Below are 15,961 nucleotides of genomic sequence, written 5' to 3' on the forward strand. Positions count from 1 at the left end.
TACAACCTCCACAATGTGATAATTGCATTGAAGCCAAGGTGAAGGTCGCTAAGGATGAATCATGGCTGAAACCAGTTGATGATTTCCTGACGAATAAATGGACCTGTTGGTGTACATTTAAGGTAACAAATGTGCCGCTAATGCATTTATTTAAGAGAATTGAATTATACATAAAGCTTACGCTGGTTTTTTAATTGAAAAAAGAACTGAAAGTAGATTTCTTTTTGCTAACAACTTGCAAAGAAATTGAAACAGGAAGACTCTGGAAGATGTGATAGTTGATATAATCTTGCACAGATTCTTATTGATTTGACCGAGGTTTTTCGAGTGTGACGAAATCGGTGCATTTACTTGTACCCATTAATTGTGGCCATTGATTGACTTCTTGGTGCTTTATGTATAAACTATAGGAACAAAACGTGGTTCTTTAACACGGGTATCTAGTTACTAAAGTAAACATCGAGATATTCAAATATAAATACTCTCAGGCTCGCTTCCTGAAATTGTTTGTCTCGCTTTCTTTTCAGTATAAAGAAAGTAAATAAACAAAATCACAGTGATGATATTTGACCATAAAGAATGTATAGACCCTACCGGCACTGTTCATTGGACAGTTATAAGTCTTCTTGAAGTACTGTGTATCATGCTGTTGAGTATCTTAAACACACTTACTAGGCTAAAAGTACAATCATCAGGCCTGTTGCCAGCAATTTTTATAATAATTTAGGGTATGAAATACTAAGACTACTTTTGGTGCTTTGCTTAATGCTTTTAATTGAAATATATATATATGCCTAATCACAAATCATGACTCTTAAAAATGTATACCCATTGCTGAAGAAAACACAGATAGTGATGGCCTTACAGAAGTAATATAGAGCAAAAAAATCTATGTTTATATAAACAATATTAGCCCTGCTTTCTTTCTAAACATTTCACTGTGTTCATTTTCCAGATACTGTATAATTAACAAATACAGATTTGAGTCTGAGAGAGATTCTGAAAGAGCACTAAAGGGTGTTTTATATTAAGCACAGATGGCTGCCACATTCAAGCACTAAGTCAACATAATGTTAGCAAAGTAGACAGTTTGTTTATCAAGAAATTTATCAGTTTCTCATCAATGTAGAGCATGTATAAGATATGTATTTTAAAAGGCCTGTGGCATTTAGGTTTTGATTTGCTGTGATCCAAACTAAAATGTTACATAGTATTGCAGGCATTTTAGTGGAAAGCTACTTCCTTATTTTTAGTGTCATTTTATTTATTAAGATATATATAGTTTGGTGCAATAACAGTATGGTTTTACTTTTAAGATGATATTGTTAGTTTATTATCTGTTATCAAAGTTATTTAGGGTTAATTTTAAAATGGTAATAGATGATTTAGATTTTTTTAAATTGATTGATTGAGAGAAACATTAGATCAGAAATTGACAGAAATTGATCAAGTTTGATGATGGACTCTAATTCATGCTTGACCTAAAATAATTTCTTAATAACCATGGCATGTAAACATTAAAAGGTTGGTTATATCAAATAATTTTTAAACCTTTTACATGTATGCGTACTTTTTCAAAATTTTTATAGAGAGGCAGCTTTGCAATAATATTTGTGTAGAGGACCAGTGCTAATATTTGAGATTGAGTCTTCTAAATATTTGTATACTAGTACTTAGTTTATTTTTACTGATCTAATTCATTTTTTTTCTCAGCTATGAAAAAAATTGCCAAAATATCAAGTGATATATTTATTTGTTTGTATCTGAATGTTATCTTTGGATTTTTTTTCAATTCCTTCTTAGATGTAGAAGACCAGAAATATTCCGAGTGTCTAGCAAAGGTACTAAACAGACTTGCCAACAATGGAGAGAGCGATGTACCTCCCACTGTTGCTGTGCTTCTTTGTTTTCCTATGCAAAGCTGGTAAGTATGTCACCATATATTACGAAAATAAAATAATATATTATTGAATCTTTAATCTGTTATCTATCTAAAATTTAAATTTATTATATGTTATTATGAACAGCCGATGCAGTAAATTAAATATGAAAATGAGCTATTGTTATTATGATATTTCACCAGTATCTTACAAAGAGTATCCCATATCTTTTCTTCTCTAGAAAATAAAGTCATTAAAAGTCGCAAAGGAAGAGTAGTAAATTTACCATGTGATCATGGCAGCATCAACAGGAACAACATTGATCAAGTCCTATGGTTCAAAGGGACTCAGTCTCTTCTTTCCTGGTCAAATATAGGTGTCACTAGCACTGCTGGCACTGATCCAAAAGCCCAGGAAAGGATTACCATCATCGAGGCAGATTTCTCGCTGAGATTAAATTCTGTGGTGATGGAGGACACTGGACAGTACAAGTGCTACGTGGAGTATACAAGTGGCAATGATACATTGATGGTGAACTCGACACTACTGCTCACTATACAAGGTGGTTTGACAGATCAAACACAATTTTGTTTTGCCAAGGTTTTACTTGTATATTTAGTTCAAGAAGTACAGAACACTTTATCATTCTGTAACAGTTGGTGGTGATATCTTTTTTTATTTTTCAAAAAAAAAAAAATGGCAGCAATACAGTCAATCTGCACTAGTTTTTTAATATCCAGCAAAAATAACAAAAAATGAAAACTTGTGTAACTAAAAAATTTGCTTATCCGGGTGCCAAAAGTTAAACTTTAAATCCAGGAAAAAATAAATATTGGTTGTGTGAAAAGGTGAAGTTCTTTTGCACTTTCTTTTATACAGATGTGCCGAGCCCACCAGGGAAACCAATAGTATCGAACATCCAGTCCAGGTCCTTTCATGTGACATTCACAGCCAGTGCACTAAGTAACAACAGCCCAATTAAATATTACAATGTGCATGTCATACACAGGTAGGTGAAGAGGGTCCCTTGTTACAAAACAAAATAAGTCGAGAATATTTCTTGGCAAAGACTGAGGATTTGAATTTTACTCGACTACTAATTAAGCTGTGTGTCACTGAGCATCTTCATGGCTGTTTCTTTTATTTTTAGCTTCAAGACGTAGCCCCTAGAGCATATTCTGATATATATATATATTACAATAATTTTAACTCTGAATGATGTCCATTTAGATTTCACAATTACATTTAATCCAAAATAGTAATTTGTACTAGTAATTTAAAAGTGCCTCTTTTGTCATCTATGCCATTTTTATCAGACAAAGTCTAAAATTCTGCATGAGATTATATTGATAACTGTCTTGTTCATTTTTTCCATTAATTTTTATTTCAGGGGAGGAAATTGGGAAAACGCCATCTCCTTCCAGGTGCATGCCACCTCTAACCTGTCGAATATTTTGATATCGTCTGCTGGTATCATCAGACCCTACAGAAATTATGTGGTCCGCATTTCCGCCATCAATGAAATAGGGAACAGCAGCGCCAGCGAGGAGACTGAAGTTCAGACGGCTGAGGACGGTAGGTGGTTGATGATGCTTTTAACCCCTGGTTTTTGTGTTTGAACTCAGATATCCGACTTTTTTAGGAGTTTTGTCCTATTAGTGATTTGAAGTTTTAATTTTAACTGATTATTTAATTTTTTAAGTAGTTTATTGTATTTATAATTTTTAACATTGTGTTTTTAACTATCTTACTTATTTTAAGAACTTGCGACAGACATTTATTTCTTATATATATATTTATTTTATATAAGCTGGATATATTATTCTTGTTATAAGACGAAGATCTCCTGCAATAAGATTTAAACATTTGAAGTGTGGTGATTTTAGGAAGATTTTTAGTGAAAGAAAACTTGTGATATAAAGTTTAATATTTTAATTTGTCATCCAAATGTACTTGAAATGTTCTAAATCTTCTTCAAAACAGAAATATCATACTTGAAGTTAGTATATTTTTTACAAGAAATAGTTTCTTTCAAGGTAATAGTAAAGTTAAGATGAATGAAAGAAAATTCAGAAAATTTGATAACTTATTTTTAAATGTTTATTATAATTATTTTTATTATTTTATTGACAAATAGTTCACAAATTTAAAGTGAAGCCTTACACTGTTTATGCAGGTCACAGAGTGATTTCATATGATGGCACATTGCCCTATGCACACAATTATTACTAACAATTTAGCTGTGTAAAGCATGATGGGTTAATTTCACATCTGTTAGAAAGGTACAAGTCCTACACAAAAGTTACCAAGACTGATGTGAAGTTTACTCCACATGCTTTAATATATATATTACTTTTTAAAAAAGTGATTGATATAATATTACTAATATTATGAAAATCAGGTTCCTCAATCCCTATTGACATTTTTATTTTATTATTAAATTCACTTTTTCATTGCATCAGAATATTTCTTACTAATTATGTATATTTCTTACAGGCACTAAAAACTGCACAGCATGTACTATTACAGTAGAGGACTTCAGAATTGACTGAAGATCCCTTAAATTCCTTTTGATTTTAACATGTGAAACATTTTCTTTTTTTCCTGTAGAAACCACTAATGGGTGTCTTAAATATACTTAACGATGCTTCAGTTATTGATGGTATTAAATGACCAAGGGAGAAAGTCATATTGAGGAATTGTATCTTTATATGATTAGTGTATGAATTGATAGAATTGGGGGAAAAAAAGGTCTCATTTTGGGATACTCAGGTACTTAGAGAATGAAGAAAAGGTATACATGTATGCACTGTAAACAGTATGTAATAACATTTTATGAATGGTAAGTCATTCAGGGATTTTTCAGATCTTTTTGTATTGATTTTGACCTGAATGATAATTTAATATACTCATAGATATCTTTCTTACATTTCTACTAAATTGATAATTCCTCTTAATAACACCTAAAAGACGATTGTTTTTCTTTCTCTCTTTCTTTAAAGTCATTTGCATGCTGGAAATTTGCACTCAGTGCAGTGTGAAGTTTTGTCACAATTCATTTTTCTTTGACTGCCACCTAATAAATGTTAACGAAGCCAAGACTAATCACTTCCTATTTGCCTAATACCTTCTCTGTTCTTTATGCTTACATCTCAGTCACAGTAAAAACTACCTCCAGAAAATGTTATGGCAATTATATATTTATATAAGGAATTACCACATTTATCTATCTGTTTGGAAGAAAGTAACACTGCTGGTATTGAATGCCCAAGAACCAACTGTAAGCACAGCGCCATCTATTGAACATTTTGCACTTTAACTTTTTTTCTCACACATTTGGCACCAGATTAGTATACTAAGGCATGTAAGTATAAACATGATTGTTTCTGCCCGTGTGAACTTACACAGCTTGGGGGAAAAAACTCTACCCATCTTCACGTCACTGCTACAGTTGTATTTATACCTCCTCTTCAGAGCCGCTCGCTAAGCCCACCATCCTTGAAATACGTAACCTGACGAATTCGTCAGTCCAGCTTCACTGGCAGGATCCGTCACCCGACACCCTGAACGGGGAACTCCTGGGGTATAAGATAGTGTATAAGCGCCACCCAGAGGGGAACTTGCACCCAATTACGGTGCCTAACCCAGATGAAAAGGTGTGTTTGTGTTCCTGTGTGCATGCACGTGTGTGTGTGTGTGTGTGTGTGTGTGTGTGCGTGTGTGCGCCTCTAACCAAGCACATGCTGTGGTTCTTGCTTGCTGTGACTTGAAAACTGTTACTTTGTTATTTAACATTTTTCTTGGTGGTTTGGATTTTAACAACAGTCTTGTGTTTCTTTTGAATGAGTGAAACACGTGGGTGTTGTGCTTAAGGATAGGGATAGTTTCTGTGTGACATTAAATGCACTTTTTTTTTTGGGGGGGGGGGGGGAGAGGGTATGTCAACATTTAGTTTTATCCCATCCCAGACAACTGATAAATGCAGAAAATGTTTTGGTTTACATTATAGATTAGTAGTCTTATGAATGAATGTTATAATTGTTGAGTACCAGTCTTTAATTTCATTTACATTTGTCTTTCTAAATGCACTTTGCAATTTGGGTTTGTAAGTCACACGTGAGATGGTGTATTTTTTGAAAATTGGTTAAAATTCTTTTTTTTCCCATCTGTTTATTTATTTATTAATGCAGTGAAACCACTGTTGCAAGTTGCAATCTATGTGATATTTTTTTGCGTCCACTTAAAGCAGCTAGCACAATTGATTAGGCTTTTGCCTGTAATAAAACATTATTATCAACCTTGCTTGCCATATTACAGACACACAGAACACGTCGGCCATTTGTCCGAGGACTCTAAATAGTTCTTAACAAGGCTTAGAATACTGATCAGCTTATGAATATGAAAATGCTTCATTTGAATTATAAAATTGCCAGTTCAGTTGGTCTCTAATAATTTTTAGCCCAGTTGTTATTTTTATGAGAATTTGTTGCACATAGTGATTGATGTTAATGAATTTGTTTTGATTTGTTGTAACCTTTTTTTTTTCTCAACAAAATTGTAGTACATAATTGAATTGATTTGATAACTTCATGCAAATATTTTCTCAACAATTTTTTCTTTTTTGTTGGTTTGTTTGTTTGATTGATTGATTGATGTTTTTTTTTTTTTTTTTTTTTTTTTTTTTTTTTTTTTTTTTTTTTTTGACTTTAGCCAAATTAATCCTTTTGCAAAAAGAGTCTAGTTGATGTGGTGTGTGTGTATGTTCATTTATTTGGGGGGAGGGGTGCAGTTGTGGAATAACCTGAATGCTAAGAAATCATTTCTAATACCTCTTCTCAAGAATTTCTTTCCTGAAGTGTCTGATTTGCACTTGATTTTGTCCTGAAATCAGAATATCAGCTAATGTTCTGCTTTCAAAGTTCAAAGGCTTGCTATAATAGTTAGATTCTACTAACATTGATATAAAATAGTTACCTGAAGTTCTTTTTAAGTAGGGAAAGCTAATAAGTAGCCAGTAAGATATATGTAAATGACTCTCAGTTGATTAGATTGTATTGATATTTATCGGAATACCAGAAATTAAGCCTTTTCTTAAATAACCATAATTCTTGTAAGTACATATTTATAAATATGGATTTAAAATTTCAGTTGTAATATTGTAACAGCAGCAGTATAAAGTTTATTGGTTTAAAGAAGTTTTCTAAAGCAATGCTGAGCACCAAAAGAAAGAAAAAAAAGAATCCATTTAGTAAGATTTATTTTATGATAAATAATCAGCAGTTGGTTGCCAAGTCCCGATATCACACCCTGTTTTATATGACGATATGCTTTGTTCTTTGCCCCAGTTCTGTAATATTACCCACCTGAAGCCGCACACAAGGTACCTGGTCGCTTTGCAACTCTATAACAAGGCAGGAGAGAGTCCCAAAGCAGAAGAGATATTTTTAACAGACGAGGGAGGTCAGTAGCATGTTTTAAAAGAATTGCTGTTTGTGATGTCCAGCATGGTTAAGTTTATATTTCCAAAAGGTTGGTTTCATGAGAGTAGTGTCTTGGATATGTGGTGGTGCCACCTATAGTTAAAAAGCACTGAGATGAAATGTTTTGCAAGCACGTTGTTAAAGAGGAGAAAGTGGCACCGAAAATGAAAAAAGCTCATTCCGCATTCCCACAGGTGGACACTTTAAGAATCTGTTCATGTATTTTACCCTCCAAGGAATGAAACTATTTGTTTCTAAGAGATTGTTTGCAATGTGGTGTTATGTGCCACATTTTGTGGCATTTGTGTTACTGGTCCATATCTTATGTAAAAAAAAAACAAACATATTATTGATACTAGTAGGTGGCATATCTGCTTTGTTTATGTGTTATTTCAGCCAGGATGGCATACAAGAATTGACTGTAAAATCGTCTTTTTTTCACAAAAATGGGGAGCGTCTAATACTAAATATAACATCAAAATGACATTTTAACTGAATATAGAGTCTGACATTAATATATTAGAATGTCAGTTCTGTGTATGAATTTTTATTGTGTCAAAGTGGCTCTGTTATTTTTAAGTCACCATTGGAATTATATTGTGCTCTTTTTGCACCTCTTCTATTTATGGGATTCATTAGCAGGTAATAAAAATTGTTGTATAAAAGTGCCTTTTCCACATTGTTATCATTTTTCTAGGTGTTATTTATTTTTACAGAAGGGAGTATTTATGTTGCAATTTTTTAAAGAAAAACTGCATTGTCATTTAATATTGGCAGTACGTGATTTTAAGTGTAACAATTATTTTAACATTGACTTCATGAGCATGTATGATGTATTTTGGAATTATTCTAAGCGGTGTTTGGTTATCTCTTTTAGTTTTTATGTACAGACACAGATGTGTCTGTACATATTGCCATCACCTGCGTCTGTCGTCGCCGATGGCGATGCCGATGGCGATGCCGATGGCGATGGCGATGCCGGCGCCGTGCACTTTCCTTGTAAACACGATAAGTGGAGGGCAGTTTTACTTTTTGGCTTTATATTTACAGAGCTGATGAATATTCATAAAACGCAGGTCAAGTTCGAAAATCAGCATGATCGGGCCATTATTGTAGAAGTTATGCTGTTTTTTCACTTTTCAGCATATTTTTCACATTTCCTCACATTCAATTCTTAGGCATGTTAACAGTCTCATTATTAAACTAATAAGATACGTAAAAGTGTTTGTTTGACATTTCCTGCATCTTTACAACATTGTTAGTTGATTTTGTAAAAATGATGGTAAACTTGTTATCGTGTATTGTGTAATAAAGTTTAAAAAATGGAAATAAACTCAAATCATTGCAGTTTGTCAGATTCAATCATTCACTATGTTCAGAATCTCAGAATGGAAGAAATTGGACATTTAACACTGCTCTGTTGATATTTTTCCCATCTCATCAATTTTCTTAGTTGATCGTATAAAAATGGCAGTAAACTGTTTATTTTGTTTTATGTTAAAAAAATTGTTAAAAATGAAAAAAAAAAACCATTTCAGAACAGTGCTGTCTTTGTTTACATTTTGGCATTTTCAAGTTGTGACTTTGAAGTTCCATGGGCCTGAAGACCTTTGCTAGTCACATTTTCTGAATATCCATGATACTAATATTTTATTATTAAAAATTGATGGCCATTATGCTGTTAAACATTATGTAATATTGCATCAAAATCTGAAAAAATCTATTTTGGGCACTGCTCCCATGATGACCATTTAAGAAAAACCATGTCACTTACTGTTCTCAAACAGTACAGTAAATAAGTACAGATGTGTCTGTACATATTGCCATCACCTGCATCTGTCGTCGTCGCCGTCACTGTCGCCGGCGCTGTGCACTTTCCTTGTAAACACGATAAGTGGAAGGCAGTTTTACTTTTTGGCTTTATATTTACAGAGCTGATGAATATTCATAAAATGCAGGTCAAGTTCGAAAATCAGCATGATCAGGCCATTATTGAGGAAGTTATGCTATTTTTTCACTTTTCAGCATATATGCAACACTGTAAACACATTTCAAGGAAAATCGATAGGCCTGTTGTCATGAAACTCACAGGAGTAATCGATCTTACTATAACACAGGTCAAGTTCGAAAATCGGCATGATAGGGCCACTACTTTGGTAGTTATGCTGTTTTTTCATTTTTCAGCATATATGCAACACTGTAAACACAATATACGAAAAACAGATAGGCAAATTGTCATTAAACTCACAGGAGTGGTCATTTTTGCTAAAACGCAAGTTGAGTTCAAAAATCAGCATAATCGGGCCATTATTTTAAAGTTATGCTGTTTTTTCACATTTCCTCAGATTAAATTTTTAGGCATGTTAACAGTTTCAATTTTTAATTAATAAGATACGTAAAAGTGTTTGTTTGGCATTTCCTGCATCTTTACAACATCATTACTTGATTATGTAAAAATGATGGTAAACTTGTTATCGTGTATTGTGTAATAAAGTTTAAAAAATGGAAATAAACTCATATCATTGCAGTTTGTCAGATTCAATCATTCACTATGTTCAGAATCTCAGAATGGAAGAAATTGGACATTTAACGCTGCTCTATTAATATTTTTCCCATCTCATCAATTTTCTTAGTTGATCATATAAAAACTGTAGTAAACTGTTAATTTTGTTTTATGTTAGAAATTGTTAAAACTGGGAAAAAAATTTCAGAACATTGCTGTCTTGTTTCCATTTTGGCATTTTCAAGTTGTGACTTTGAAGTTCCATGGGCCTGAAGACCTTTGCTAGTCACATTTTCTGAATATCCATAATACTGATATTTTATTATTAAAATTGATGGTCATTATGCTGTTAAATATTATGTAATATTGCATCAAAATTTGAAGAAAAAAAACTATTTTGGGCACTGCTCCCTTGATGAACATTAAAAAAAAAAAATGTCACTTACTGTTCTCAAAATTACAGGAAAGAAACATGGGACTAAAATACAGCTTCAGTAGGCAATGCAGTCTGTTTGGTAATTCTTACTGCCAGTTAAACGTTTTTTTTTTTTTTTTTTTTTTTTTTTTTGTGAAAATTTAATTTTTCACATATTTTCAAGGTGTGACTTTGAAGTTCCACGGGCTTGAAGACCCATGCTAGTCACATTTTCTGAAAATCCATGATACGTATATTGTATTATTAAAAATTAACGGTCATTATGCTGTTAACCATTATGTAATATGGCATCAGAATAGAAGAAAACACAATTTTGGGTGCTGCTGCCATGATGACCATTATGGGAAAACCATGTTACTTATGATTGCCAAACTTTCAAAAAAGAAAAAGAAAAAAAGAAAAACAGGACTAAAATGCAGAGTTGGAAAAGCAGTCTAATTGGCTTCTTTTTCTGGAAGTTATACATTTTCAAAGTGTGAACTTGTTACACATTTTACTTACATTGGTATTACCTGTTGAGCATAATTAAAATTTGATGTTGAATTTGCAGTTTAACATAATGTACTTTTGCATCAGAATTGACAGTAGCCTATTTTGTGCATAGTTATTTCCTGTTTTTTGTCTGTACATTTGACAGCTTTGCTGCCTTGTTGTGTTATTTAGTGTGATTTATCGTGAAAAAAACATTGCACATTATGTTTTATTAATGTTGGAACTAACTGTTACCCAGTGTTATGTTGGCCAAAATGTTTAAGCAAGCAAAAGACTGTTGTTAATAGAGTGCACTGCAAGCCAAGATAGGAAGATATCAAGTTCTCAACAGTCTTTATGACATTTCATAGTAAATTTCTACAATCAGATTGGTTGAGAATTGCTGGATGTAGAACGATATCCTGCGTCTTTTGCTGTGTCACATGTTGTCAGTTATTGAAACAAGGCTCATAGGTAGCATTCACTATTCAGTCACTTACTAGGAGGGAAGGATACGAAATGGTATAGGGCCTTTGGAAAAATCTTTATTGGGACTGCTGGTATCTCTCCCGATACAGGTTTTTTTCGAGAACACCCCCCCCCCCCTCTCTCCACAGGTAAGTGACTGCATAACTACAATGTCCCCTCTGAAATTCAGATATGAATGGTGTATACAGTTTAAAATTCATCATTTAATTCGTTCATAAATAAGTTGACTAAACAGTTGTGCACAGATAGGCTTGTGCTTGGGTGGTGACTTATTTAAATACAGTGCTCCAAACTGGACTGCCTCGGAACCCATTTTATGTGTATGTGTATTTTGTTAAATGCTTACATGAATGACTGTCACAATGCTATTTTGATATGTATAAAGTAATGCAATTCTAAAAAATGCAATTTTATGTTGCAGAAATGTGATCAGTAGAAATAAGGCAATGCGTTATTTTATAACTTAATTATCAGTGTATTTAAGTATAATATATTGTCCTTTTACACGTTTTTCACCAAATCAGTGATTAGTCAAGAATGTTAAAGCATATTTTCAGTCAAAGTAAATTGTCCTTAGTAATTTACCAACAAGCCATGTCCAGGTGTTGATCAGGTTGTTACACAATATGATTTACTTAGCAGATGGTAACCCAAAAAATGTGTGGATACTATGATAATATGGCTATTGATGGACTATTTCAGTTAGCAGTTAATGTTTTTTTTTAAATATATTTATTGCATATTTATGTATAATGAATATTTGTTTTGATATTTTATCTTTCTTGTTTTATTTTACTTTTACAGAGGCTTTAAAAATTTGTGGGTTAGTTTTGTTGATGATCATTGAAGATAATAGAGCATTTGTTGTTACAGTTACTAGCAAGATTAATGGTGGCATATTTAATTCCTTTTTTCAGCCCCAAACTGTCTTCGGCTTATAACAGTAGAAAGCAAGATAACAAATTTTCATTTTTCATCTTTCCAGTCCCGAACAGACCTCGTATAACCGACATCAGTAATCAGACGTCTACGTCTTTTGTCGTGGCCTGGGTAATACCCACAGAGCCTAACGGGATCATTACAAGTTACAAAGTACGTTGGAATGAGACCGACTCCTCAGGGAATAGGATTGGACAAACCAAGGCAGAAACTATTCGTGTAGACGAGGAGTTTAAACCTACCATGAAGATAAGATGGTTGAGTATGTTATTTATTTATTTGTTTATTTTTATTATAAGGCAATAGTTAATATGCAAGTCTTCAAATTAATAGGATTGTGCTCATTTCTTAAGACTTTCAGAAACAAAAGAGTTTTTATAAGTGTTAAACTGTTACAGTTAGTTTCCTTCTTTTTTAAAGATTTTTAAAAAGTTTGTTACCAATTAAACCTTGCATTGTTTGATGTAAATGTGATTTGATGATTTCTATTGTTATTGTTGTCATTGTCCTTTGCCTAATTTCTTTAATCTCAAAAAAACAATTTTCTCACAATACTGAAAATCAAAAAACATCTGAAGAATTTTCTTTTACTTTTATGTCAGTGCACAAAGAAATATTTACATCTGAGCATTTATTATAATAAAAAGAATTATTACTGAGGGTATTTTTGTTTCTTTCACAGAACCATACACAGACTATACAGTGAGAGTGGTAGCTCATACATCTAAGGGGGAAGGAGAAGAGAGTGTACAACAAAGCGTGATCACAGATGTTTCAAGTAATGAATTTAAAGATAAATCATAAAAAATCATAAAAATAACTTTAAAGATTATCAATGGAGTGATTTGTTGAAAAAATTAGTTTTCTCAACACAGGTTTTAATCAGTTTTTGTTAAATAAAATTTGCACACCTTAACAGTCGGTGCCATAAACTTTTTAGCTTATTACTAGCCTTTCAAACCATCAGTGTCCTAAAATCAGCAGGTCCATATCTCAGGGTTCACTTGTCTGAATAAAACTTTTGAATCTTTTGAATACAGGGGCAGATTTAGGCCGTCTTCTGGGTCTTCCGGAAGACGGTCAGATTTTCAAGTTCACATTTTCGGGCATCCAATGTTTTCTGTCAAAAATGGAGGATGGATCAACAGAGATAATTTGGAAGACTGTCAGAAAATATCTCTGGATCCGCCCCTAGAATAGCCATGTCAAACCTCTAAATTCACAAAATTTGAAAAATCTAGGGTCAAAAAAAAATTAACTGGATGCAGTTGTACGACCAGAGGTGAACAATGTAGACTGCCAGTGAATCGCTCAGCTGTTAATTGGAAGGCATTATGAGACAGCCAGTATTTTCAAAGATGGCTGGACAGCTTGTGAATTTTTATTTCTTTATTTTTTTTAACAAAGGCTTGGACTCCCTGAAATTTTGTAGGAAATTACAAGTGATAATTTTGGACCCAAAAAATAGGTATAGATGGACTGTGCCTCCCCAATCCTGAGAAACGCCCTGCATGCAGCTATGCATAACATTCCATCTTTAATCTTCCAGATCCAGGACGCCCACAAAGAGTACTGGTCAAGCAGAATGAGACGGGAAGTGTCCTGCTGACGTGGCATTCCCCAATTTCCTTCACTCGTCATATCGACAGATATTTAATCAAGTACTATAAGGAAGAAGACGGCACATTAGGAGCCGTAGAGAAGACGCTGGATGTTAACCCAGAGAGAAGAGAGGATGCAAGAAATGAGCCAGAAGAAGTAAGTCTGTTTTCTCATATTTATAGTTTTTTTTGGTCTAGCACATTGTTTATTTTCTTGAACTGATTATGAAGAATTCCATTTTTATTTTGAGACTGAAGGTAATGGTTGTGGATGCTTTAGTCAAAATTCAGTATAAAAGGTGCTTTGTTTGACAATAGATTTGGATATTGGGAAACGATGCCCTCACTGTGTTGAATTGATATGGATATTTAGTATAAGTATCAGCTTAGTTAATATAATTATATATTAATATTATATATCTGTATTGTATGCAATCATCACATAAGTGATGTATTTAGTGACAATAAACTGTAAGTACATATAGATATTGAGAAACAGACTATAAAGACCCTATTTCAGTATGCTCTACATATTGAGTAACAGACTGTACTGATTCTATTTCAGTATGCTCTACATATCGAGTAACTGACTCTATACCGATCCTATTTCAGTATACTATGCATATTAGGGAACAGACACTATACAAATCCTATTTCAATATGCTCTACATGTTGATTAACAGGCTCTCTTAATCCTTTTCCAGTATGCTCTACATATTATGGAACATACTGTAAAAATCCTATTTCAGTATGCTCTACATATTGAGTAACAGACTAAACTGATCCTATTTCAGTTTGCTCTGCATGGCTTGGAAGAAGGGGTGGTGTACAAGTTCAGTGTGGCTGCAGCAACAAAGAGCTTGTTTAGTTCTGAGTACAAGATAGGCCAGTACACTGTACCTGTGACACTAACACTGGAGGGGAAAAGAAGTAATCACTCCAGCTCTCTCTCTCTCTCTCTCTCTCTCTCTCCAATTCTTATGGCATTAATTTGCTATAATTTGGTATAAAAGATAATGCCATTTATCTTAAAGCTTTATTTATAGCTATGGATCAGAATTTTTAAGCAAAAATGTGATATTTTTGGTTTCCAAATTTGAATAAATTGTCTTTGGTAATATACTTTTCCATAAACTGAAAGGAATCTTTTCATCCATTAAAATTAATTTGTTAATATTACAACAATTATCTTTGTCAGTTACAACAGATGCCCCAGAACCTGCCATGGGTCTAGCTGCTATCCTTGGAGTAATTGCTGCAGTAGCAGTGATTCTCATTGTCCCCATTGTATTAGCAATTGTCTTCCTACTGAGGTAAGTGTGCAATCGCTGCAGTAGCATTAATTGTCATTGTGCACATTGTATTGGCGATTTCCATTCTACTTACATAAGTAAGTAATATTCATTGCTCTTCATAATGTTTTGGCATATGTCAGTCCTCGTTCATTTTAATGTGCAGCAATGTGTCCTAAACACAAATGCAATCTCTACTGTAATACATAATATAACAATGGGTGGGGATTTACTCTAGTTCCAGTTATGTCAATACCCTTTTGATAACTCCCATTTCTCTCATTGAACTCTAAGGTGATTCAAATACATATTTAATTACTAGAAATAGTTGTTTGAGTTACTTATTTTAAGACACCAGAACATGACCTTTCCCTTGTACTTTGGTTTCAGACGTAAGAAAAATTACCAGGAAACGGCCACCAAGGGGTCCGATGACAATATATCACAGCCTTTACTACTTATGGAGTTGTATGGTAAGTGAGAAAGATTTTTGTCTGTTTTTATTTATTTTAATTCTTTTTTTTAAACCTTTTTCCAGGGGAGGGTGTGAGAGTTGTGAGGGAGGCATGAATCTTACGGACAGTATTCTGAAAACCACATTATTCACTTCTTTTGTGTTAAATTTTATTTGTTTGCTGAGATGAAATGTGAAAAAAAAAGAAGTAAGCACTTTGTACAAATGATATGGTTGAATACTTGGTTATTAAGCCCAATAAAAACTTTGCTGAAATGATCCATAAAAGTGTCATTCTAAAATGAAAAGAATTTGAAGGTCTGCCAATGCAGTATTTACTAATGACAATGGTTCCTAGGTCTTTCTGGAACTTGAATTGTCAACCATTTTACCTGAAATAGTTTTTTTTTCTTGAT

General features: G+C 33.1%; 1 protein-coding gene across 2 annotated transcripts in view; it reads left to right on the forward strand.

The window, feature by feature from the left end:
* LOC106151009 (putative receptor-type tyrosine-protein phosphatase mosPTP-1) overlaps positions 1-15,961 on the forward strand; it is a 27,892-nt gene continuing 11,931 nt past the window's right edge. Inside the window, exons 1-13 of one of the 2 annotated variants that reach the window (XM_087015701.1) lie at positions 1-122; positions 1,804-1,924; positions 2,122-2,442; positions 2,760-2,889; positions 3,271-3,455; positions 5,355-5,536; positions 7,226-7,340; positions 12,245-12,460; positions 12,881-12,976; positions 13,748-13,956; positions 14,594-14,729; positions 14,998-15,112; positions 15,482-15,564. In XM_087015701.1, coding sequence (XP_086871827.1) covers positions 1,864-1,924; positions 2,122-2,442; positions 2,760-2,889; positions 3,271-3,455; positions 5,355-5,536; positions 7,226-7,340; positions 12,245-12,460; positions 12,881-12,976; positions 13,748-13,956; positions 14,594-14,729; positions 14,998-15,112; positions 15,482-15,564 — 1,849 coding nt within the window. In that variant the 5' untranslated portion in view covers positions 1-122; positions 1,804-1,863. The remainder of the gene's footprint in view (positions 123-1,803; positions 1,925-2,121; positions 2,443-2,759; positions 2,890-3,270; positions 3,456-5,354; positions 5,537-7,225; positions 7,341-12,244; positions 12,461-12,880; positions 12,977-13,747; positions 13,957-14,593; positions 14,730-14,997; positions 15,113-15,481; positions 15,565-15,961) is intronic. The other variant, XM_087015702.1, reaches the window with a different exon arrangement.

This window comes from Lingula anatina, chromosome 6 (genome assembly GCF_051362555.1).
Source record: "Lingula anatina isolate TDL-2025a chromosome 6, LinAna3.0, whole genome shotgun sequence".
NCBI lineage: Eukaryota > Metazoa > Brachiopoda > Lingulata > Lingulida > Lingulidae > Lingula > Lingula anatina.